We start from the raw sequence: 24,387 nt of genomic DNA on the forward strand, positions 1-24,387 counted from the left end.
GGTAATCCTAGCCCCTGAAATGTCAAGTAATGACTTCTGCCTTTATTTTTTCTCTGCTTATGCCACATGGGCAGGGTCTGCTGTCCTGCTTGTTGCTTTGTGTGCATTCTGTTTGGGTTGAGTACTTAAAGGATACATTAGCTAAAAGAAAAGAGCGGGGGATTTCCATAAAAGTCCATAGATACACAAGTATGTATTATTAACATAATTGTGTATCTATGGACTTTTATGGAAATCTCCTGTGCAGTGTACAAGTTCATAAACGCTCAACTCCCATTATACATCATACCAGTCGGTGCAGGATCTGGAGAGCCAGGCCACCAATGTAAACCATGAAGAAAGGATCCGCAACCAGACTTGGCTCGATGAAAAAGTGTCTATTCTTTTATTAGAAAATTCCACATGACAAAAGATTGTGCAATAAAATCACAGGATCACCTGACGCGTATCGGGCTTACAATCTGCCCTTAGTCAACTATCAGGTGATCCTGTGATTTTATTGCACAATCTTTTGTCATGTGGATTTTCCTAATAAAAGAATAGACACTTTTTCATCGAGCCAAGTCTGGTTGGGAAATCTCCTGTATTGTGTATTATGAATATTTATATGTTATTATTTCCTTTTATAAGAATACATTTTATTGTTTTATCTTTTAAGCACAGTGCAACTTAAGTTATATTGTTGTGGGCTATTAGAACATATATCGATATGTTTTTATTATAGGCACTTTGTATTGACCTGAGGAAGCGGGCCAGAACCCATGAAACATGTTGTCTTATGTGCATCAATAAATACTGTATCTACCTTATGCGGTTTGTTCTTTTATGGAGGTAAGACCCAAATACTCCTCATCTTATGTTCATTAATTGGATTCTAAGCATCTTTAGCGCGCCTTCTACAGCTTTTTCTAGTAATAGCTCCATTCTTGTTTTAGGTGTGTGATGCAGACAGTACTGCACCTAGAATGATCTGCGGGATTGCCCGGAAACTTGTATAATTCAAAAGGAACTAAATACGACAACCTTCATATACCTCTTGCTTCACGTTCCCTAGTCGCTATAATGCATTTTTTTCCACTTAATTTAGTTAATATGCCTATGCCCCCATCATCACTTGTTCATTTCTTCAGAAGTCCTGCACACTATACACTATCTGCAAAGTAACGTATCCCTACTTCTCATTTTATTGAAATAAAACATTCCTTTAATCCATAGTGTGAATCTCAAAACATTTTTAGGCTTGGGTAGAGTGGAAAAATTGAAACCACTGCTATTTTTCCTTACATCTTGCCTGTGTGTCAGTTGTTACAAGGACTAAGTCAAAGAGGAATATAAGCGTGAACAGACGCCAGCAGGATAAAAGGTACTAAAAAGTTTAAAATTCCTCAGGGGGTGGTGGTGGACTCGCCTCCTTGAAGTAGACAAGATACTGTCAGCTTTTTCACAACAACAGGTTTATTTATATACTCCAGACAACCATGCAACGTGTTTCGCCGGTATATTCCTGCTTCCGCAGGCAATAACAAATAGGAGTACATGCAGTACAGTCTCAAGGTCACGATAAGCGCCTCTGACAGAGGCGCTTATATCTGCATTTAACCACTTGCCGACCGCACGCTTATACCGTGCGTCGGCAAAGTGGCAGCTGCAGGACCAGCGACGCAGTACTGCGTCGCCAGCTGCAGGCTGATTAATCAGGAAGCAGCCGCTCGCGCGAGCGGCTGCTTCCTGTCAATTCACGGCGGGGGGCTCCGTGAATAGCCTGCGGGCCGCCGATGGCGGCTCGCAGGCTAAATGTAAACACAAGCGGAAATAATCCGCTTTGTTTACATTGTACGGCGCTGCTGCGCAGCAGCGCCGTAAGGCAGATCGGCGATCCCCGGCCAATCAGCGGCCGGGGATCGCTGCCATGTGACAGGGGACGTCCTGTCACTGGCTGCACAGGACGGATAGCGTCCTGTGCAGCCCCGATCACCGAGGATGAGCAGGTAGGAGAGGGAGGGGGGAATTTCGCCGCGGAGGGGGGCTTTGAGGTGCCCCCCCCCCGCAACTAGCCTGCCCACCAGAGCGATCAGACCCCCCCTGCACACCATCCCCATAGGGGGGAAAAAAGGGGGGCGATCTGATCGCTCTGCATGAAACCTGATCTGTGCTGGGGGCTGCAGAGCCCACCCAGCACAGATCACAAAAAATAATGCTGGTCCTTAAGGGGGGGTAAAGGGTGGGTCCTCAAGTGGTTAAAGAGAGCTTAGATGCTTTCCTTGCATTGAAGGACATCCACAGCTATAATTACTAGGTAATTTTCAGCGTTGTTGATCCAGGGCTTTTATCTGACTCCCATCTGGAGTCAAGAAGAAATTTCTTCCTAATTATCCCAAGCCTTGAAAGGCTGTTTTTTGCCTTCATCTGGGTCAACTAGGATATGAGTGAGTGCAAACACAAAGTTGTACCAATTTTCTTTGGGGGTTGTACCTTGATAAACGTATCTCTCTTTTTTTAACTAAACTATGTAACTATTACAGACAGACATGCAAGGGCAAAGAACAAGAGCACAACAGGCAAGTGGCAAGGCAGGCCAGGCAACCAAGATAGTCAGACAAACTCTCAAGGTGTCAGAATGAAGAGCACTGAGTCCTAGTTGGAAGAACACTTTTATAAAAACGCTGAAGGTGCAATTTTGTGTATGTCAAGTATTCATGTTTGCCAATGCCAAACCTGCTCAAATGCACACACAGGTCCTGATGCCCTAAAGCACATATGTGCGCATGCCTCCAGCCATGATAATTAGTTAAATTATTAGACCATGACCAGCTATGCACACGCACAGAGACGCAGGGCTGCCAGAGCAGGATCAGGGACAGATGTTAGTGACAGGACTATATACTTCGGAGGCACTTCACGTCAGCACTATGTAAATCTATAGCTAATTATGTGAATACACTGGTTATAGAAGGCACCATATATCATCCTAGTTTACACAATACAATGCCTAAAATGAGGTCAATATCCTATCCTGTTTACACCAGTCATAGAAATTTCAAGTTTATTAATCCTGCAAAAAGATGAATCCTCAGGCAATTGGTCACAGTTTTCATCTTGTGTTAATTTCACCATAGCTGACAGACTATGTTCCAAGAACATGAAGGCTGATCCACTCTCAAGAAAAACATTCCATATACTTGTCACGTTAGAAAAAATATATAAAAAAATAATCAATAAAAATATAAAAAACATGCAGTCCTGTGTTGAAAGCAGAGAGTACCCGAGAACCGAGCCTCAGTGTTGTGCCACACTGTATCTATATCTACCGTCCCAATCATTATATCCAATTTTGTTAATAACAAAAACTAGCATCACCTAAAAGGGGGTTTTTACAACCTATTTTTTATTTTAACCAAAATGTATACACTCTTGGAACTACTTGGGGTCACAAGTAGTCCAGAAGGCTGCCCAAGGAGCACAGAAGACCTAGCCAGTCACATAACTTCAATGAGGGATGGCACAAGAATGACTGATGGGACAAGGATTGGGAAGGCTCTGTGGTATCCAGAACCTTCCCTCTGCTTAGGTATGTATCTAACCTGAAGTAGAGATGGCCCAAACTCTTTGCAAGTGAACAGTCCCTGGGGAATGACCTCAGGGTCACTTCCATGTTCACAAGCTTCTATAGTACTGCGTCCTTAAACGTGCGCTCACAGCCAGGAGCGCTCTGCATGATGCCATACACATAATGCTTCAGGTGTGTGCTCAAGGACACGCGGCCGCTGGAAAGGTTCTGCACAGTACTATGGAAGCTTGCAAACACGGAGGTGACCCAGAGGTAATTCCCTAGGGACTGTTCGCTTGCAAAGAGTTTGGGCCATTTCTTATCTGAAGTGAGTTTCCTCTGTTCAGGTTTGCTTTAAGGTGATATGACTGACAAAACAGAAACCCCCTTCTGTAATTGGTCATGAATCAGTTGTCAGAAACGTTCATCCCTCTGATGACTCAAGCTTGCTATGGACATTCTGTCAACAATCTGACTCATAAATATAAAAACTCAGCACAGTGAAATGTACAAGATTATGTCTATAGAGAAACGAGGGAGGATATGTGGGGGAATCAGCACTGCTAATGTGGTTTATCTGAGGGGAAATATTACTGGTAGCAATGGGAACAGGTTTTCAAACTTCCCTCCAAAAAAGGTATCTTTACAAATCATGGCCTCCAAAGTATAGGGTTGAATCATTAAAAGTTGAGTGTGTTAAAGGTGTGTTTTTTTACTGAAATGTTTGGGTGCAAGTTATCTCATGAATTTCTAACATTAATGCAAATGAGAAAAATGTTTCATCACGTATACATATGGACCAGCCAACACATTTTGCATATACAGAAACTAGCACAAAACTTTGCAAGCACATCGGTAGGACTTATTCCCCCCAGTTAATTTTTTCACTTTTTTGAATATGCATGGATTTTGCAGTTCCGAAAGATATAAGTTTTACCATAGAAGCTCATTGAAGCATTTGACTTATGCCCTTTTTTTTCCAATATAGAAACACACAGCTTGCTGCATTTAGCGAGATATTATGGTCAATAGAAGAACGTTAAACACACAGTCAATCATGCACAAATACAAACCCTATGCATATTTCCTCCATGAAAATGCAAATACACATGTATGTGACTACACGCAAATGCAATGTGAATTTGATCCACTGTTCCTATACAGAAATGCATGCACATGTATTGCATTTTTATACTGCAAACCCTTCATATTCTGTAGAACCCCATGCTATTTCTTTTTAATTAAATTTTTCAAAAGGCATTCTCAGTATTACCACAGCTGTAAGATAACGGAGCTTATGTGCTCAGGTGGCAACCTAAGGTGATACTCAAAGAAGATGAATGCAGGGCCGGTTTTAGACTTTTTGCTACCTGAGGCAAACTTGTGAGGAGGCGCAAGGTCATATACTTTCCTCTGTGGATTAAAGTCACTGTGTGACATCCAAAGGAAGAACAATAGATGCCAGACTACATCCCCCAGCATCCCTGAATAACAGTAGATAACACGTATCATCAGGGGAGGACTGGGACCTTTTGGCCTGGAGGGAAAACACAAACTAGAGGCCCGGTTTCATGGCAGCCCCAGCCCACGCCCCACGTGCTATATACCGGTAGTCACATGGTCATGCCAATGCAGAAATACAGCAAGGATACTAGAGGGACAGCATGACAGGTAAAGTATAAATGCACAGGCACCGTGGGGTACATAATAGATTTTGAGGGAAAACGCCAGGGTTTCCATTGCGTACATAGTTTGTTATTATTGCACTTAACAAATACATCGGCACGAGATTTCCTGTTGATTGGGCATGCTTGTGGCGGCACAGATTTTCATCCGATTGGATAGTTATCGAAGCAGTTGGTGGATCGGCCAGCCCTAAATCATTAAAGGAGAGGCAGCCTGGGGGGAAATCTCCCCCCTTCCCCCCTGGCCAGTCCTCCCCAGCGTATCATCTGTATAGTGTACTTGTTTTTCTAAAGGAGGAGGTTGTGAGCAAGTCCTCACTCTGCTAATTAGCATCTACCAAGGCACTAGATATTTTGGGGTTGATTCACAAAACTCATGAATTATCACATTGGTTATCTGTTTTTCACCTTGTTTCTATTAAACCTTTTAAACATACATCAGGCAAATAAGAAAATAAGGCAAGAACAGTAATATTAATGTTACATTGCTCAGGAACAACTTTTTTTATTTTTTTACTTTTTTGCTGGCGAAGTGCTAACATTAATTTTATGAATAAGGTGATAAGTAGCAAGTACATAACATTTCTGAATTAACCACGATAGACCTGAATCACGTAGGTATGGTAAAACTGTTGTTACGCCATGCGTTACCACAGCAACGCATGTGTTACCCAGGTAACGCAGGTTGCAGTTAAAGCATTATTGGCACTACTACCCTGGCATTGGTACTAGCAAAATTGTTCCTGCTCCCTGCCCACATTTTTTTTACAGGACCTACCCGAATCAGGCCCCATATATCTTTTGAATAGGACACAACCAAAGAGTGCATTCAAAGAATTTGAAAAGTTCTGTTTCAAAAGTAAGACTTGTAATTCTCAGTAATTACCATGCTTGTTTTGAGAATTAGTTTTGTTCTATTTAGATTTGGCTGAGCTTTAAAAAAGTTTAGTGGATCGGGTGTGGTACCAGGTGTCAATTAACACATCTAGGCAGCTCCTAACTCAGCACAAGGCACACTAGCCAGTGTGCTGAAAGATTACTGTCATGGGTTAAGGAACCTGCACTCTCCATCCTAAAGCTGCCCTTAAGCCATTGACCCCAGAGCATAGAGAGCTTGATGGGACGTCCCCTCCTGCTGACCCATCTATCTCTTTATGCTTGAGGGGAGGTGACATCAGCACGCTTTAAGGATGGTGAGCATGGGCACACTAGGCAAGGGACGAAGGGTAGCAGTGACAGCCAGGGAAGGGGGGCAGCCAATAGACTTGTGATGTGATTCGGTGAGTAAATTCACATTCAAATCTGGATTTATGAATCTGGCAGAAGGGTAAAGTTTCTGCACCAAAAGTGCTGAGCCAATAACCACCCGAGATGCAAATCTGGACCTGCATCTAGTACCATAGCCTTTTCAAATGGTATTGAATCGATCCTATAATTTCCAATAGATGTTTAAACTAAGAGCATTATTTGAATGTACTAGGCTGTCTATGCCCATTATAGTGTTATTTATAAGCCTTACCTTGTGAAATCTTCTTCTCCTAGCATATGTCTAGGAACAGGAGAGAATCGAGATGGGGTAACTTGAGGGGGTTGGTAAGGAGATTTACTCTCCACACTGGTCAGGTATCCACCCAGAGTAGAGTTATGGCTTACATGGTTATCAACAGTGAAAGCTGTAAAGTCAAGAAAAGACAAAACCAATGACCAGAATGTTAACACCAGTCTATCAAACCAAGAAACAAAACAAGTTCAGACAGAAAGAAGTATATTGGAGCACAAAAGTGATCCAGCAAACATGGATGCAATAAAAAAAAAAGTCTCTGCTATTAGATGGGAAGTGCATCCCGCCCTTGCCTGAGTTATATATCACACAGTTGTGTTTGTGCTAATACAGCTGCACACGCCTCCAGTGACACCATTATTTTTCATGAATCTTGGCTGTCCACAATCTATTCAGAAAGAAAGTTCTTAAGGCTCTCATCCACTATTACCGTCCATTCCACCAAACAATCGATTACTTTGAGATTGAAAACTGAATTGCATTTCCAATTCACTGTGCAGCCAGCTATAATTTTGTACACATGCTGAATTATGCATTCATACATCCATGACAACATTCTACTGTTTGGTGGATAGAACAGACAAAATTATTTATTTTTGCATCCCCATTTTCTTCTTCATCGAATTTTGTTTATTCATATATGCAGGATCATTATCATATAATCATAATTTTTCTAGGCACAATAGCCTTTTAGCGGTATGCAGCACTTGCTCACATGCCTTGCCTGGACTACTCTTACTTATACTTTAAAAAAATACATATATTTTACTCTGCATCTGATGGTAGATACTGAAAACAGTCATAGGACTTTATTCACTATACCGTAATAACTTAAATATCACACCTTATCAAAGATATCACACCTTATCAAAGTTAACACGCCTTATCAGAGTAGCATAGCGAGTGCTACGAACCCGCAGGGGCTCAGGGCAGGACAAGTGACATTGCCAATTAGCAGGCATAAGTTCGTAGCACTCGCTATGCTACTCTGATAAGGCGTGTTTACTTTGATAAGGTGTGATATCTTTGATAAGGTGTGAGATCTTTGATAAGGTTTGATATTTGAGTTATCACGGTTTAATGAATCAAGCCCATAGTGTGTGATCACAAATTACAGGCAACTATAATCAGTAAAATAAGAAATCACACTGTTACCCTATATTAATTCTTCTTATTTCTCAAATTTACAATGAAACTTATCTATGCTAAAGGCATTCCTGTTGCAGCAGATGACTCCACAAAGCACTGGAGGCTGCCTAAATCGTAGAACAAACGCTAGTTTTAGGACAGATACATCCTTGTGTCAGGATGAACCCATTCTCATGAAACACTTAGGTGAATAGACATTTAGGGTTATACTTACTGCTGGCATAGTCAGGGGGAGCATAAATCTCATTGAGGTGAACTGAACCAGGTTTAGCTACTTTGAGATAAACCATATCAGAGGTGTTTTTCAGAGCAGCCACAGCTTCTTCATGCCGCACATCCTGCAGATTAGTATTATTTACCTACAGAGAGATGAAATATAGTGTGTGATCACAGGGAAGACAAATCTTTTTCACCCAAAAGCTCTAAAATAATATTTTCCCACTCACTGCTAAAAGTCTGTCTCCAATCTGCAGTCTTCCATCTTTTTGCGCTGCTCCACCCTCAATAATCTTAGTGATGTAAATACTATTGTCTCCTGGGATGTGCTGGTTCCCAATTCCTCCAGCAATACTGAATCCGAGTCCTGCACAGCAGGGAAAAGCAAACTCATAGTTAGTATGTGTAAACTACACGTGTGCATGTCTGCTCAATAATGAGATATGGTTAATTTCTTATTTCCTACATCATTGATCCATAATGTTATAGCAATTCAGAAGCATAATACGTTAGGACAGTAATCAAGAGTGGTGGAACGCCAGCGTCATCAACAGCAGGTGGCATAGCAATGGCTCTGAACTGAACAGAGAAATACAAAACCATATTATCAATTCTGATTATATTCTGCTAAAAGCCTGATCGAAAATGAGTGGGTAACATGGTGCACTGTTTTATGCTCTATCATTTTGCATCTCAACATGGAGTGGGGTGGGGTAGGGTTGGCATCTTGCTGGGTATAGCCAGCCTTTAATTCAGTTTTCTCTGTATGTGGATAACAAACTTTCTATAAAAATACATTCTCATTAAAATATTATAGAGGCATGTAAACGTTATAATGCAGAAGACACAAATGCAATTCTCTTCAGTGAAAAACTTGGTTAGACAAAAAAAAATTATTACTGTGCTCTTTGGTCCAAAGTTTCCAAATTTGCATATGAAATATTATCTTGTACTGCTGTTGCCGTTCAGTAGCTAAATACTGCTAATTAATAACACAGAACAGCCACCATGCTTCCACTACACTGGCACACAGAGGAGGATACGCCTGTTCCCAATGCACATTGCAATTCCTAACATTTATCACACATCTAAAACGTACACAAACCTGGATTTGTCAGGTGGTGATTAGGGAAAGGTATTATGCAAGATTTGTATGCCAATATATGGTGTTTATAATAATAATAATTCTAACATTTGGATAGCGCTTTTATCCTGTTGGACTTAAAGTGCTTGAGAGCTGTAGCCACTAAGGGTGTACTCAGTAGGCCACCCTGAAGTGTTAGGGAGTCTTGTCTAATATACTCTATGCTATATTAGGTACTGGCTTACTTAACAGGAAGAGCCAAGATTCGAACCCAGGTCTCCTACTGTATGTCAGTGGTTTGCAAACAAAATTCTGCACCAATTATGTGTTGATGTTTGAACATTATACTGATGCTAATTATTATATGTCACTGCTATTTCTGCAAAAGATCCTAATCCCAACAGGGTTCTATTGCTACTACACATTATTGGATTATCTTGCAGAGTTGATTTAGCATTAGTACTAATGCACACAATCAGTTGGTTCACTGTATGCTGAGGCCTGAATATTGTACTGATACTACTTGCTATATGTTACTACTTTACCTCATCTGATTATATGTCAAATTGGAGCATTCCCATGACAGCGCATATCATAATGTATGATTTAACAAACTCTTTAAAGCCTAAAAAGCAATATAGGGCTCTACTCTCACGTATTTCTATGATCATAAAGCATTAATACAAATTTGCAGTGTTTGCAGCATATGCTGGTTTGGGCCTTTTTTATACAGCTGTAATGTTTAGTTTACTAGTGCTAGCACCTGCAATTTGATTTTATTATTCAATCTTGTGTATTTTCTATATAGTATTGAAGCTTACCTAAATATGTTTAAGCATGAAGTTTTACTGATGGCTAACATGGTACAATGCTCTACTAAATATGTTCAAAATATTCTCATTCTTTTTAATCTGCACTTATATTATGGAGATGTGGTTAGATATAAGTTTGTATTTCAGAAAGGGGCTTCAGCACAAGAAAAAATGTTTTTAACAAAATGTGCTAACAGCACAGTCCACCTAATCAGTTTAGGCCTCCTTTAACTTTTTTTTTAAATATTGTTAACATCTTCCACAGCACCTTACAGAATATATTCTGTTAGTCTTGTCACGTTCCCAATCTAATCGCTGCTTATGTCCATAAATGCATACAGTACATCCTCTGGTCTTATGTGCATTACAGCCCAAGTCCAATTTTAGAGGAAAGCCAAATAACTTATGTGTATGTTTTTGAGAAGGGGTAAGAAATTGGAGGAATCCCACACAAACACAGGGGTAACATGCAAACTTGTTACAGTTTTAACTGCTTTAATTAAAGCTACTAAAAGGAACTCACACAAATATTGTTAAGAAACAAGTAAAACACAGGCAGATTTATTTGATTCTGTGGTTAGGTTATTGGATTACACCAGCTGCCTCTTATTACCTTTTGTGAAACACAAAACAAATCCAAAATCCATTTGATCCAGCAAAATCAGTGGAATCATGTAACCATTAATAATGAGGAGAAAGTGTTAACAAAGATAAAACTGTTGTAAATGTGTCTTATAGACCATCCAGTTTGTGTATTGTTCTCCATACTAACCTTTAGGACCTTTTAGCAGATTGACCTCCACAATGGTCTCTGGAGGGCTCTGTCTGCGCCGTACTAGTAGCCTCACTACTGGACCAGCTTCCTTGAGAGCCTCCACGGCTTTACTATGCACAACTTCTGTCACATCTACATCATTGACACGCAGGACACAGTCCGTAACCCTGCACACATAACAAAGGCTGCTTATTATACAGTGTTTAAGAGTATTAAGTAGAAGGACCATACTGTCTGATAGTGGAATTACTGAGCATTATTATGCAGAAAAGAGAGGCAATAATAATAATCTTACATCAGTCTACCGTCCATTGCTGCTGCTCCTCCAGGAATAATCTTTGTGATGAATATTCCAGGATCATCGGGAACATGCGGATTATCAATTCCACCAGCAATGCTGAACCCCAAGCCTGAATTTCCCTGTGAGACACGTACAAAGTAATGTAGAGACAGAAAGATGAAAATAGGCACAGGAGATATTGGTTTGGCGTTTTACTACTCTAGGCACGCCAAAGGTGATGCTCTTTTAGAAGAGCTTCACTGCTTATGTCGATAATAATTTTATGCTAGTTTTGACAATAAAATTAAGACTAGAATGAGTTTCTGCACACGGCATGCAATACATTCAGAGCAAATATAGCATTGAGCAGTCTAGCAAAAGTGAAGCTTCAGAGGAACATAGAAACATCTAACTTAAGCTACAGCAGATGCTACTCTTATACTTTAGTCCTGCTTTATTTATCAGATTAGTGTCAAGGGGAGGTTCCTGTAGATGAGGTGAAAGTATGTGGAAGAGAAAAGGAAACAATAACCAGTGCTTGTATGCTTCAGTCATGACAATTTACGCATGTCTGAGAAGGCTTTCATTTATCCAGGTCATTGTAGAAAAAGCAGTTTCAGTTAAACAATTAATTTTGTATTTTAGAAGAAATTTTAGCAATTGGCTGCATCGGTTCAAATGAGGTGACAAAATATCTAATTTTACACATACATATTAATATATACAGATACTTGTTCATAAGTGATAGTAAGCAGTATATAGAAACAAAATGATACACTTTTTATGAGTCAAATGTGCAATAGCCACCTTTCTGCCTTCTACTGATTCAGCTGGAGGACAGGCCAATCAGGACTTGGTTGCCTTCTTAAAACAGAAGGAAGTTACATTAATTCAGCTTTAAGTGAACATCTGTGGTTACCCACAATGCACCGCTACTGAATATGTAAATTATGTCTTTATGCCCCTGAAAGCCAGGCTAGCATCCAGAACTGCTGGTGTCTAGCAAGCCTATAGCTTTAAATTGACCATGTAATTCCCAAGGTAGGAAAAACAAGGCCAGACTATATTTTCAATCAGTTTAGTGGAAGACACTAACATTCCAAAAGAATCAGTGTAGTGGCAAAGGGCAGTGACAGAGGCAGAGACAAGTGTGGAGTATGGAAATAGTTTGCACAGTTGTTTCTTTAGTTTTACAGTCCACCACCCACCTTATCCATATTCAGTTTTGTGCACTGGAGATGGGTAGAGGCTTATGTGAGTCACAATTCTGGTGCAGCCTGCTGCAGACTTGTAGTTCAAGGGAAGTGGAATGTCACTTACTGAACAGAAAGCCCACTGCAGGGGTCTTGTATTTGTATAGATAGAGATAGAGTGGCTGACGAGTATAGCTTGTCATTTAAACAGATGTTTAAATTTGAAAATGCTTATTGTTTACCATAAACAACATGTGGACTTCCAGAATTTAAAGAGTACCTGAACTGAAATTAAGCATAAAATTAAAGTGTGGCTTTCCTGTTGGTGGTTTCTGGTCATCGGCTCCAGTGGTCCTCCTGTTCCCCATTCTACCAAGTTTTGTTATTTGACTGCCTGGGCAGTCTAATCCTTTCGTATGGAAGTGTCCATGGTATGCACAAGCAAATGTGCGTTGCGCTTGAATGAGCTCACTAACCAGGCATGCCTAGTAAATGAGAATGAGAACATTTTTACCACACATGCGCAATTTCCCTAAATGCGCATGCCCAGTAAAAGTATTAGCTCGTGCATGAAGGAAAGAAGATGTGCATGACTGCTTTCTGTTCAAGAACTCACACATGGTCAATGAAAATGCACTCGTCAATGGCCAGCAACAGAAAGAAAATAGACTGGAGTGAGGAATGGGGGAGGGGCACAACGTCGACCGTAAACAACTGTAATGCCATATAAACAGAAACACCACATTTTAATTTCACAGGTAATTTTTGGTTCAGGTTTCCTTGAATACATTCAATTTGAGGTTAAATTGGGCTTTAAAACATTAGAAAGTCTATTACCAAATTAATACGACTAATTGTTTGTGGTGACAGGTATCTCTATAACTGCAAAACTTCATTATGAGGCTCACTGAGCTAAAGCAGGGGTGTCAAACTCAAATACAAAGTGGGACGAAATTTAACAGTGGGAACATGTCACGGGCCAAGCTCAGTGTCTAGTGGCTACCTTATAAAGTTCCCTGGTGTCTAATGATCCTTCCCTCCCCTATACAGTTCCCTAGTGTCCAATGCCCCCTCCTGCCCCCTATACAGTTCCCTGGTGTCTAGTGGTCATCCCTCCCTCCCCTTTACAATTCCCTTTTGTTACGTGGTCCCCCCTCACCCTATACAGTTCCCTGGTATCTAGTGGTCATTCCTCCCTCCCCTTTACAATTCCCTGTTATGTGGTCCCCCCTCTCTCCCCTAAACAGTTCCCTGGTGTCTAGTGATCCCCCTCCAACCCCTAAACAGTTCCCTGGTGTCCAGTGGTCCCCCTTCTCACCCCTAAATAGTTTTCTTGTGTCTAGTGACCCCCTTCCTTCCCCTATACAGTTTCTTGGTGACTAGTGCCTTCCTCCTCCCTCTCCATACGGCTTTAGTCGTGATCTAGGACTTCACTTCCAATAAAGCTTCCATGGTGGTCTAGAGTGGACAAAACATAATGCAAAGTCGAGGAGCCACGTAGGAGCCAAATTTGATAGCTCTGTGGGCCAGATTTGGCCCGCGGGCCAGAGTTTCACATGTATGAGCTAAGGTGATGTAATTATGTTTATCGACAGTGAAAATAACCTTCACTTACTGTATGTAGCAGGATATCTCTTCTAACTCAGTTTGGACTACATTTTCTGGTGCCTTATATAAGTGATAGATAGATAGATAGATAGATAGATAGATAGATAGATAGATAGATAGATAGATAGATAGATAGATAGATAATCAGGGTTCATTTCCTCATTTGAGCAGAAGAAGCCAATAGCATTGTAATACAGTACTGAGTGAGCTGTTAAAACATCGGTATTTTCATTTGAGGGCAGCTCATGCAATTGTGCCTGAAGTACAGGTTAATGCTAAACAATACAGTAAGTTTGAACTTCAACATCATTAAAGGACCACCATTGTGAAACATTTTAAAATTTAAGAAGTACATTTTCCCAGAGTATAATGAACTATAAATTGCTTTTCTCAATGTTCCTGTTGCTTATAGTATTTCATAAAAATCTGACAGGTTTTGGACTCCATTTCCTCATGGGTGATTCTCAATATCGCCTGCATTCTTTACAAAAGCAATCCCTGGGAAGGATCTATACAAAAAAGCCAGCCAGCCTACCAGCACCGTTGCACACTATTTTGGCAGTTGGACTGCGTGACTGCCATGCAGTAAGTGCTTTTGAAAATCAAGAAGATCCTGAGAATTGTAAGCAACAGGAACATGGGAAAAAAGTAATTTATAGTGCATTTTATTCTGGGAGAAATGTGCTTTTTATAAGTATGTATTTTAGATTTTACAACTTTTGGTTGTCCTTTAAAACAATATATTAGGGCTTAATGAGAGAAAGTGGAGTTTACTGGGAACCCAACTCTAGCACAGGTATGAAGTTTCTTCTGATTGTCCATTTGTGGCAGGAGGATACTTCCCATTCCTACAGCATGGGTCTGCCAGATGTATATTTTCATGTTTGATGTGTTGTAAGACATTACATACATATGTCCACATCTGCTGCTTCCTGTCATGTAAGTTAAATCACGTAGAATTCCCTATACAGTAAACCCCATGGGACCAGGAAAAGTAGTTTACTATATCAGAAGTTTACTATATCAGAATTGCTCTTACATTGTATATTTATACAGACACATTTGCTGGGACCTGAGGACTGAGTATCCAGTGTTAGAGTGGGTCCACACTAGATCCGGTTGCAGGACGGACACTGCAGTCCGGATCAGGGGAAGTACCCACCGTACTGCAAACTGATGAAAGTGCATCAGTTTTGCATCAGTTTCCGTTCAGGTTTTTCCTTGACAGAAAACGTCTCCATCATTAGGAAGGAGTGGGAGGATTTTTTTGGGCCAATCATAAAGCTCAGGCTATCCGTTTTAACATCCGTTTTTTGCCTGTGGAGCTGGAGATGCGTTTTCTCATTACTTTCACTACCCCTGCGTGTATCCGTGGTCCTGATCCGTTGCGTGAAAATGCAGCAGATCTGGACCTTCCGTTCAGGTTTTGAAAACGGATCCCCGCAAACGCAGACGGATCCGTTTTTTACGTGGGTGAGGCTGGCTGCTATTTTCAACATTAGTATCCGGGACTCAGTTTTTCATCAGGTTTGAAAAACGCAGCCACGGATACGTTTCCGGACCTAGTGTGGACTGGCTCTTACCGTGTACAGTAGAATCTCATTATAGTAAACTCTGTAATAGCTATGGATATATCCAGAGGTTTACAATATCAGAGTTTACTATAATGAGATTCTACTGTATATGGTAACACTGGATAGATTTAGGTCAATTCAAATAGAGCATATGGAATTTGAATGTAAACAACTTTCCTACTCCAGCTCTTATCAATACCTCTTCAGTATAGGAAGTATGCAGGAAAGGCTTCCTTACAATTTTGCTTCAAATCACAAGGCATTAGCAACCATTTTGTGAAAACCTGACCTTTCCTACCTTGGGTGCCTTGCGAACGTGGTCCCTGGTGACGTAACGTAATGTCGCTGGGGAGCGCGCTCGCAAGGCACCCAAGCGGACATAATGTGCATGTGCAGCGTAGTATGTCCGGGTTGGAGGGCACCGACTACTCCGACCGGGAAGAAGATTATGGGCACTGGCAAAGGAGAACTCAGGGAGACGCTGCAGTAAGCATCCACACAACTCCCCATACACCAGGGGTCTCAAACTCGCGGCCCGCGGGCCATTTGCGGCCCTCGATACAATATTTTGTGGCCCTCGCCGGCAAAAGCTTCCTTATAGTTCGCTTCAGTGCTCCCAAGTAATCCGCCGCATCCCCGCCGACAAACGAGGGCTGCAGAGCCCCCAAATCGCCCGGGAGGCAATCCGACGGCATTTCCTGGAAGGGGCAGAGCTTTCAGCTTCAGCTCTGCCCCTCCTGACGTCAATCGCCGCACGGATCGCCGCCTCTCCCCGCCCCTCTCTGTGAAGGAAGAGTGAGAGGGGCGGGCAGAGGCGGCGATGCGCCGCGATTGTGAAATTCCTTATGCGGCCCAGCCTCATCCTGACTTTGCCTCCTGCGGCCCCCCAGGTAAATTGAGTTTGAGACCCCTGCCATACACACATTAGGCATCTTTTTTTAAAACTGAATTACCGCTAAAGTATCCTTTAAGCAGATTCATAAAATAACTAACAAGCAATATATGCATTCCAGCATGGAAAGGACATCACCTTTACTATAAGAACTGAAGAATCAAGAAATAAACATTACATAAACTTAGCATCTATTCACTCCATGTAACATGTCACTATAAGCCACAATACAAAGTGCTGATAAAAGTCTATTTGCATGCAGTGGTGCTTGAAAGTATGTGAGCCCTTTAACATTTCCTATAGTTTTTCTATATTTTCTATGACTACGACCTAAAACATCTCTCAAAAAATATTATTACATCTGGTGAGGTATTTATTGATAAAAAAAATCCAATAACATCTCTGTCTGTGGCAAAATACTGTAAATAAATCTATATTATTATCATATAATTGAAGGGGAAATCTGAGTCTATTTTTTTGGAAACATTGGGATGATAATCAGGTGTGAGTGAAATACCCAGTTTTATTTAATGAATGGGGATCCAGCAGAGCCAGGTCACAAATACTATATAACACATTTGTGGATGTATATCATGGCTCAAACAAAGTAGGTGTCTGAAGACCTCAGAAAAAAAGAGAGTAGCCTATAAAGCTGGAAAAAAAAGTTCACAATCATCTCAACAGAGTTGGAACTACACCAACCAACAGTCAGACAGATTGAATACAATGGAGGAAATTTAAGACTATAAGTATCCTAGGAAGAAGTGTTCAAGAATTAAAAATAACTCCAACTGTAAGGCATGTAATAGTCTGAGAGGTTAGAAAGGAATCCATGGTGCTGGGCAACTGTAGGTCTGTTTCACCTTGGTAAATGTTGATGTTCATGAGTCTACCATCAAAAGAACACTGAATAGCAATGGTGTGTATGGCAGGGTAGCAAGGAGAAAGCCACTGCTTGCCCTAAAAATATTACTACAGTATTCTACAGTTTGCTAAACATCAAGTGGACAAACCAGAAAGATACCAGACAAATTCTTGTAATTTATTCCCTATCTGCCAGACTACAATTTCCCCACTAAGAAGGAGAACAAGGAGTGTGCTATCGTGCATTAACCTTTTTTTTTTATTGTAAATCATAAAACCATATTGCATTTACTTAAAGTTGCAGACAAAAAAAATAAAATCAAGGGTTTCCCTCCAGGGGTGCCTAGTCCTGACCTTTCACCTTAAACTGTGGCCAGCAGCATGGGTGTAAATTGGGCTACTCAAATCTATCAGGAGAGGAGCTAGCTGAGAGGTAGATCCAGTGTCAGCATCAGGCGGGGGGGGGGGGGGGGGGGGGGGCTCTGGGTCACCCCCCCCTTGTTAAAATACTCAATAAAAAGGCTCCTTTGGCCGTGCAAATTAAGCTCTGCCCCTGACTGTGATAAGCTCCACCCGCAGGAAGCTTCACTGAGGCTTCAGAAGCCTGGGACACTTTGGACTGAAGAGGCTCCAGACAGGAATCCTAGTGTGGCCATTAGAGATGGCCTGAACGGTTCCCCGGTGAACAGTTCCAGGCGAACTTCCGGTGGTTCGCGTTCGCCATCCAAGGCGAACTTTTCTGGAAGTTCGGATCGCCCCATAGTGCACCATTAGGGTCAACTTTGACCCTCTACATCACCGTCAGCAGGCCCATTGTAGCCAATCAGGCTACAATATCTCCTGGAGCCACTCCCCCCTTATATAAGGCAGGCTCCGCCGGCCATTACACTCACTCGTGTGCCTGCTATAGTGAGAGTAGGGCGAGGTGCTGCAGACTGTTTCTGCTAGGGAAAGATTAGTTAGGCTCTTGGCTTGTTAGCTTGCTCCTGCCTGATTCTTATTGCTATAATAGCACCCCACAACAGCTCTTTTGAGAGCTAATCTTGTTCTTGTGATCTATTTTTTTTCCTGTGTGTCCCACTGACACTTGTGTTGCATAGACTGCCTTGCTAATTCATACTGTGTGTGTGCCACTACCAGGCCCAGCACATTCAGTGACTACCTGTGTGACAGGTGCACATTGTAATACCCAGTACTGCATATACCTAGTACCTGTTGTGTTTAGTTAAGCCACCTCCTCACTGCATATACCTACCTTTTGTGTTGAGTGAACCCACCTCACTGCTTATACCTAGCTGTTGTGTTCAGTGAACCCACCTCACTGCATTTACCTAGCTGTTCTGTTCAGTGAACCCACCTCATCACAGCATATACCTAGCTGTTGTGTTTAGTGAACCCACCTCACTGCATATACCTACCTTTTGTGTTGAGTGAACCCACCTCACTGCATATTCCTAGCTGTTGTGTTCAGTGAACCCACCTCATCACAGCATATACCTAGCTGTTGTTTTCAGTGAACCCATCTCATCACAGCATATACCTAGCTGTTGTGTTCAGTGAACCTACCTGATCACAGCATATACCTAGCTGTTGTGTTCAGTGAACCCACCTCATCACCGCATATACCTAGCTGTTGTGTTCAGTGAACCCACCTCATAACAGCAAATACCTAGCTGTTGTGTTCAGTGAACCTACCTGATCACAGCATATACCTAGCTGTTGTGTTCAGTGAACCCATCTCATCACTGTATATCCCTAGCTGTTGTGTTTAGTGAACCCACCTCATCACAGCATATACCTAGCTGTTGTGTTCAGTGAACCCACCTCATCACCGCATATACCTAGCTGTTGTGTTCAGTGAACCCACCTCATAACAGCAAATACCTAGCTGTTGTGTTCAGTGAACCTACCTGATCACAGCATATACCTAGCTGTTGTGTTCAGTGAACCCATCTCATCACTGTATATCCCTAGCTGTTGTGTTTAGTGAACCCACCTCATCACAGCATATACCTAGCTGTTGTGTTCAGTGAACCCACCTCACTGCATATACCTAGCTGTTGTGTTCAGTAAACCCACCTCATCACAGCATATACCTAGCTGTTGTGTTCAGTGAACCCACCTCACTGCATACCCACCTCACTGCATATACCTAGCTGTTGTGTTCAGTGAACCCACCTCATCACAGCATATACCTAGATGTTGTGTTCAGTGAACCCACCTCATCACAGCATATACCTATGAGATGAATGATGCCCCAGAAAGAAAGAGGCAAGAAAAGACTGCGCTCCACAACACTTGACAAGATTATAGATATATAAAGCACCAAATGTCACCAGTATAGGGGATCCGCAGACTTTAACAGAGTACACACTCTCCAATCACGACTACGACAACTTGTGGACTACAGCATATACCTAGCTGTTGTGTTCAGTGAACCCACCTCATCACAGCAAATACCTAACTGTTGTGTTCAGTGAACCCATCTCACCACAGCATATACCTAGCATCCCCCCCCCCCCCCCCCCCCGAGATGGACAAAATAGACAAACCAGGTAGAGGAAGAGGTAGAGGCAGACCCAGAGGAAGGCCACCTGGCACCGGCAGGTCTGTGCGAGGTCGTGTTTATGTGATTTCGTGCAGCCCTGGCCCAAAGTACAGTGCTCAGAAGAAGGCATGTGCCATCAACTCCCAAGATTGTCAGGACGTGGTTGACTATTTAACACAGAACACCTCATCTCCCGCAGCCACCAGCGCTACTACAAGCACTACATCCGCTGCATTTGACACTTCGCAGGAGTTATTTGGTGGTGAAATCACTGATTCCCAGCCACTACTGCAACAACAAGATGAAGGCGCTAAGCAAGTTACACCACCTCATATGTGTGAGTTAGGCGACACTATGGACGTAACGTGTGAGGATGAGGATGATGAAGTACCTGCTGTTGGTGCAGTTTTGGAGGTGTCTGAGGCAAGCAAAGCTGGGCAGGATGATTATGATTATGATGAGGACGATAATACGGATCCCACAGATGTTCCCAACAGAAGAGATGAACAGGGGGACAGTTCAGAGGGAGAGTCAGAGAGGAGTAGGAGGAGACGAGTTGCTGAAAGAGGTAGGGGGAGCTCGATGTCAGAAAAAGCTGGTGGCAGCATCCGGCGCCATGTATCGCCACCTATGTACAGCCAGCCAACATGCCCTTCAACGTCAGCTGCTGAGGCCACCATAGTGCCATCACCCCACGGGGCTCAGCGGTTTGGACATTTTTTAGTGCGTGTGCCTCAGACTGGAGCAAAGCCATCTGTACTCTCTGCCAGCAAAAATTGAGCCGTGGAAAGGCCAATACCCACTTAGGGACAAGTGCCTTACAAAGGCACCTGGAGAAAAGGCACAAACTGCAATGGGAAGAGCACCTGAGGAAAAGCAGCACTCAAAAGAAAAGCCACCCTCCTTCTCCTCTTCCTCCTTCAGGTGCAGTGTCTTCAGCCACTTTCTCCCTTTCACCTTCACAGCCACCCTCCTCCACTTCGCCTCTGACCTTGAGCGGTTCCTGCTCCTCTGCCCACAGCAGCCAGGTGTCCGTGAAGGAAATTTTTGAGTGGAAGAAGCCAATTTCTGCCAGTCACCCCCTTGCCCGGCGTCTGACAGCTGGCGTGGTGGAACTGTTAGCTCGCCAGCTGTTACCATACAAGCTGGTGGACTCTGAGGCCTTACGTAAATTTGTGGCCATTGGGACACCACAGTGGAAGATGCCAGGCTGCAATTATTTCTCTAAAAAGGCGATACCCAAACTGCACCATGAAGTGGAGAGGCAAGTGGTGTCATCTCTGGCACACAGCATTGGGTCAAGGGTCCACCTGACCACGGATGCCTGGTCTGCCAAGCACGGTCAGGGCAGCTACATTACTTACACAGCCCATTGGGTCAACCTGGTGACCGATGGCAAGCAGGGAGTAGGTCGTCATCTTCCTCCTCCTCGGCTGGTGCCGCGATCTCCTCTCCAGCTACACAGCCGCAGCTCCCCAGGGCCTATGCTGCATGCCAGGTATGACGGTGTCACGCCATCTTAGACATGGCTTCCCTCAAAGCGGAGAGTCACACTGGACCAGCTCTCCTGGCTGCTCTTAACAAACAGGTGGATCAGTGGCTGACCCCGCACCAGCTGGAGATCGGCAACGTGGTGTGTGACAACGGCAGCAATCTCCTTTTCGCTTTGAATTTGGGAAAGCTGACACATGTACCCTGCATGGCACATGTTCTCAATCTAGTCATTCAAAGATTTGTGTCAAAGTACCCAGGCTTAGAGGACGTCCTGAAGCAGGCCAGGAAGTTGTGTGGGCATTTCAGGCGGTCTTACAAGGCCATGGCACGCTTTGCGGACATTCAGCGAAGAAACAACTTGCCGGTGAGACGCTTGATATGTGATAGTTAGACTCGCTGGAATTCAACCCTGCTCATGTTCTCTCGCCTGCTAGACCAGGAAAAAGCCGTCACCCAGTACCTGTACAGTTACAGTAGAAGGACACAATCTGGGGAGATGGGGATGTTCTGGCCCCGAACTGGACACTGATGCGAAATACATGCAGGCTCATGCAGCCGTTTGAGGAGGTGACCAACCTGGTGAGTCGCAGTGGAGGCACCATCAGCGACTTGATCCCCTACGCTTACTCCCTGGAGCGTGCCATGCGTAGAGTTGTGGATCAAGCTGTGGAGGAGCGTGAAGAGGAACAGTTACGGCAGTAACGGTTGTGGGAGCAATTTGCATCAGAACCAGATGTTTCCTCAACACCTGCGGCAGCACAGAGGGGGGAGGAGGACGAAGAGTCATGTGGGGAAGAGGAGGAGTCAGACTCGGATGATGAGGAATGGTTTTAAAGCACTTTAGGCCTCCAATTTAGCATGCAGTGTGATTTCTGCCCTTAAAACGCTGCTTTGCGTCAAATCCAGATTTTTCTCTGGGACTTTTGGCATCTATCCCACTCATCCATGCCCCCCTCCAGGTGTTAGATCCCTTGAAACATCTTTTCCATCACTTTTGTGGCCAGCATAATTTTTTCTAGTTCTCAAAGTTCGCCTCCCCATTGAAGTCTATGGTGAACATGCGAACATTCGCGAACCTAAAATCGGAAGTTCGGGCCATCCCTAGTGGCCATTCCGTCAGCTGTGTGGGAGCAAGTAAAATGGTGTCTCCCTAACAGCTGCATGCACTGTGATTTCTCCCTTCCCTCCCCCAGCACCCACTGTGACATCTTCCTCCACCTTGCACCCGTAGTGACCCCTCCCTCCACTTAGCATCCACATTGACATCTCCCTCCACAGCACTAGCAGTGATCCTGCCTACCACAGCACCCGCATTGACCTATCTCTCCTCCAGCAGCCACAGTGGCCTCCCCCTGCACCTACACTAACCTGACAGTGACTTTTCCCTCCCCAAGCAGCACCCCTCCTGCTCTCAGCAGCACCCACAGTGACCTCTCCCTCCCCAGCACCCACATTGACCTCCCCTTCCTCCAGCACCCACACTGACCTCTTCCTCCCCAAGCACCCACATTGGCCTCTCCTTCCTCCAGCACCCACACTGACCTCTACCTCCCCCAGCTCAAACAGTGACCTCATGATACTTGATACCTACCCATATAGCCAGAACCCACATGACACCCTGTGCCGGCGTAAAGAATTCACATCTGCATTTAGCACCCACATGGCAACCAATAGCCCAGTAGCCAGCACCCATCACCCACATGGCACCAGTACCCACTTGGCATCCAGTATTTGCACCTAGGACCCACATGACACTATGCCCTCCATAATCAACAGCCACATGGCACATTACTCACATGGCACCAAGTTCCCAAGCCATTATATGCACCTAGTACCCTTCCATGGCCTTACCCAAATAGCATCCAGTACCCACCCATTATATGAATCCATATGAGACCCAGTTCTCTCCCATGGCAGTCCCACATCCAGACCCCACATGGCAATCCCTACTCACTCAATTCCTGCCCACTACACCTACATGCACCCAGTACCCACTCTGGGCCTGTACCCGGCACTCACATGGCTCCATGTACCAATTAGCACTCACATGGCACGCACTGTTTATCACTATCTGCTACTCATTCAGCACCCAATACTGCATAGCACCCGCTGTAAATAAACACCCAATACAAACTGGACTTTGGCATTCACTGCAGCTTGACACAGACTGTACTTTGGCACCTCAGCACCCACTGCAATTTTGCACCTACCAATGCTTAGTAACCACTGCATATTGATAACCACTTCCTCTTTGCTGGAAAAAAAGCCTGGGTGCTGATCAAAAGGGACAGAGGTCCCAGTAATAATAGGTGGGTCTAATAGTGGGCACCTATCACTCCTGATTTGACGGTAGTGGAGCCAAAAGACTTGGTTGGAAGGAGACCCAGAGTCTGCCTGATACTGCTATAAAGGAAGGGGGCAGGAGGCTAAGACTGCATAATACTGCTTTGTGGAGAGCGGGCATTACATAAACAATTTTGCACGACTGATTGATTGATTAGAGCCCCTTTTTCAAATTTAGGCACCACCCCATGAGGATCCTCTGCATGGCTCTTGTCAGCGTGCTATTTTGTCATATTTCATAGCAATTTAATTGCGTTTTCATTCTGTTTCGGTGATCTCTGCTTTTGTTAGACAATTTCCCCACTCTTCAGCTTTTCGGCAGAAAATGGGCAGTTTTTCACATTAAAATTCGTTTTCGTGTGCAAATTTTCACATGCAGGTATCAAGAGCATGACAAAATTTGCATATGAATGCAAATTTTAATGCGAAAAATGCATGCGAAAAAACGGACCCCAGAACTGCTGGACAAGCCTGACTGGCCCATACTGTTTTCATCTTTTTTTCCCTAGACGAGTCAGGCTCATCCATACTGCAAAGGAGGTTAAGGCACCACTGTACAGTACATCTGAATGGGAAAACAGCATGTTATAAGAATAAATGCATATCATGGTAATGGCTCAAACAACAGTATTTCTGCAGTACAGAAAGTCATGTTACAATGCGACCGTTGCACTACACTGCACCACTGTGAACGTAGCCTATGACATTTGTGCATAAGAAAACTTACTCCGCCTCTTCATGTTTACTACATAAAACTTGGAG

General features: G+C 43.4%; 1 protein-coding gene and 1 long non-coding RNA gene across 17 annotated transcripts in view; one reads left to right on the top strand and one right to left on the bottom strand.

The window, feature by feature from the left end:
• LOC137527162 (uncharacterized) overlaps positions 1-2,667 on the top strand; it is a 77,081-nt gene extending 74,414 nt beyond the window's left edge. For 5 of the 13 annotated variants that reach the window (XR_011023143.1, XR_011023151.1, XR_011023149.1 and 2 more), the window contains 2 exons: positions 725-831; positions 936-1,289. This is a non-coding gene — a long non-coding RNA (uncharacterized lncRNA). The other 8 variants (XR_011023146.1, XR_011023144.1, XR_011023145.1 and 5 more) reach the window with 6 other exon arrangements.
• The window catches only part of DLG3 (discs large MAGUK scaffold protein 3), a 413,798-nt gene that overhangs the window by 142,070 nt on the left and 247,341 nt on the right, over positions 1-24,387 (bottom strand). For all 4 annotated transcript variants that reach the window (XM_068247624.1, XM_068247623.1, XM_068247625.1 and 1 more), the window contains 5 exons: positions 11,125-11,249; positions 10,827-10,996; positions 8,389-8,525; positions 8,157-8,301; positions 6,752-6,905 (listed from right to left, as the gene is read on the bottom strand). In XM_068247624.1, the coding sequence (XP_068103725.1) occupies positions 6,752-6,905; positions 8,157-8,301; positions 8,389-8,525; positions 10,827-10,996; positions 11,125-11,249 (731 nt within the window). The remainder of the gene's footprint in view (positions 1-6,751; positions 6,906-8,156; positions 8,302-8,388; positions 8,526-10,826; positions 10,997-11,124; positions 11,250-24,387) is intronic.

This window comes from Hyperolius riggenbachi, chromosome 8 (genome assembly GCF_040937935.1).
Source record: "Hyperolius riggenbachi isolate aHypRig1 chromosome 8, aHypRig1.pri, whole genome shotgun sequence".
Classification (NCBI taxonomy): domain Eukaryota; kingdom Metazoa; phylum Chordata; class Amphibia; order Anura; family Hyperoliidae; genus Hyperolius; species Hyperolius riggenbachi.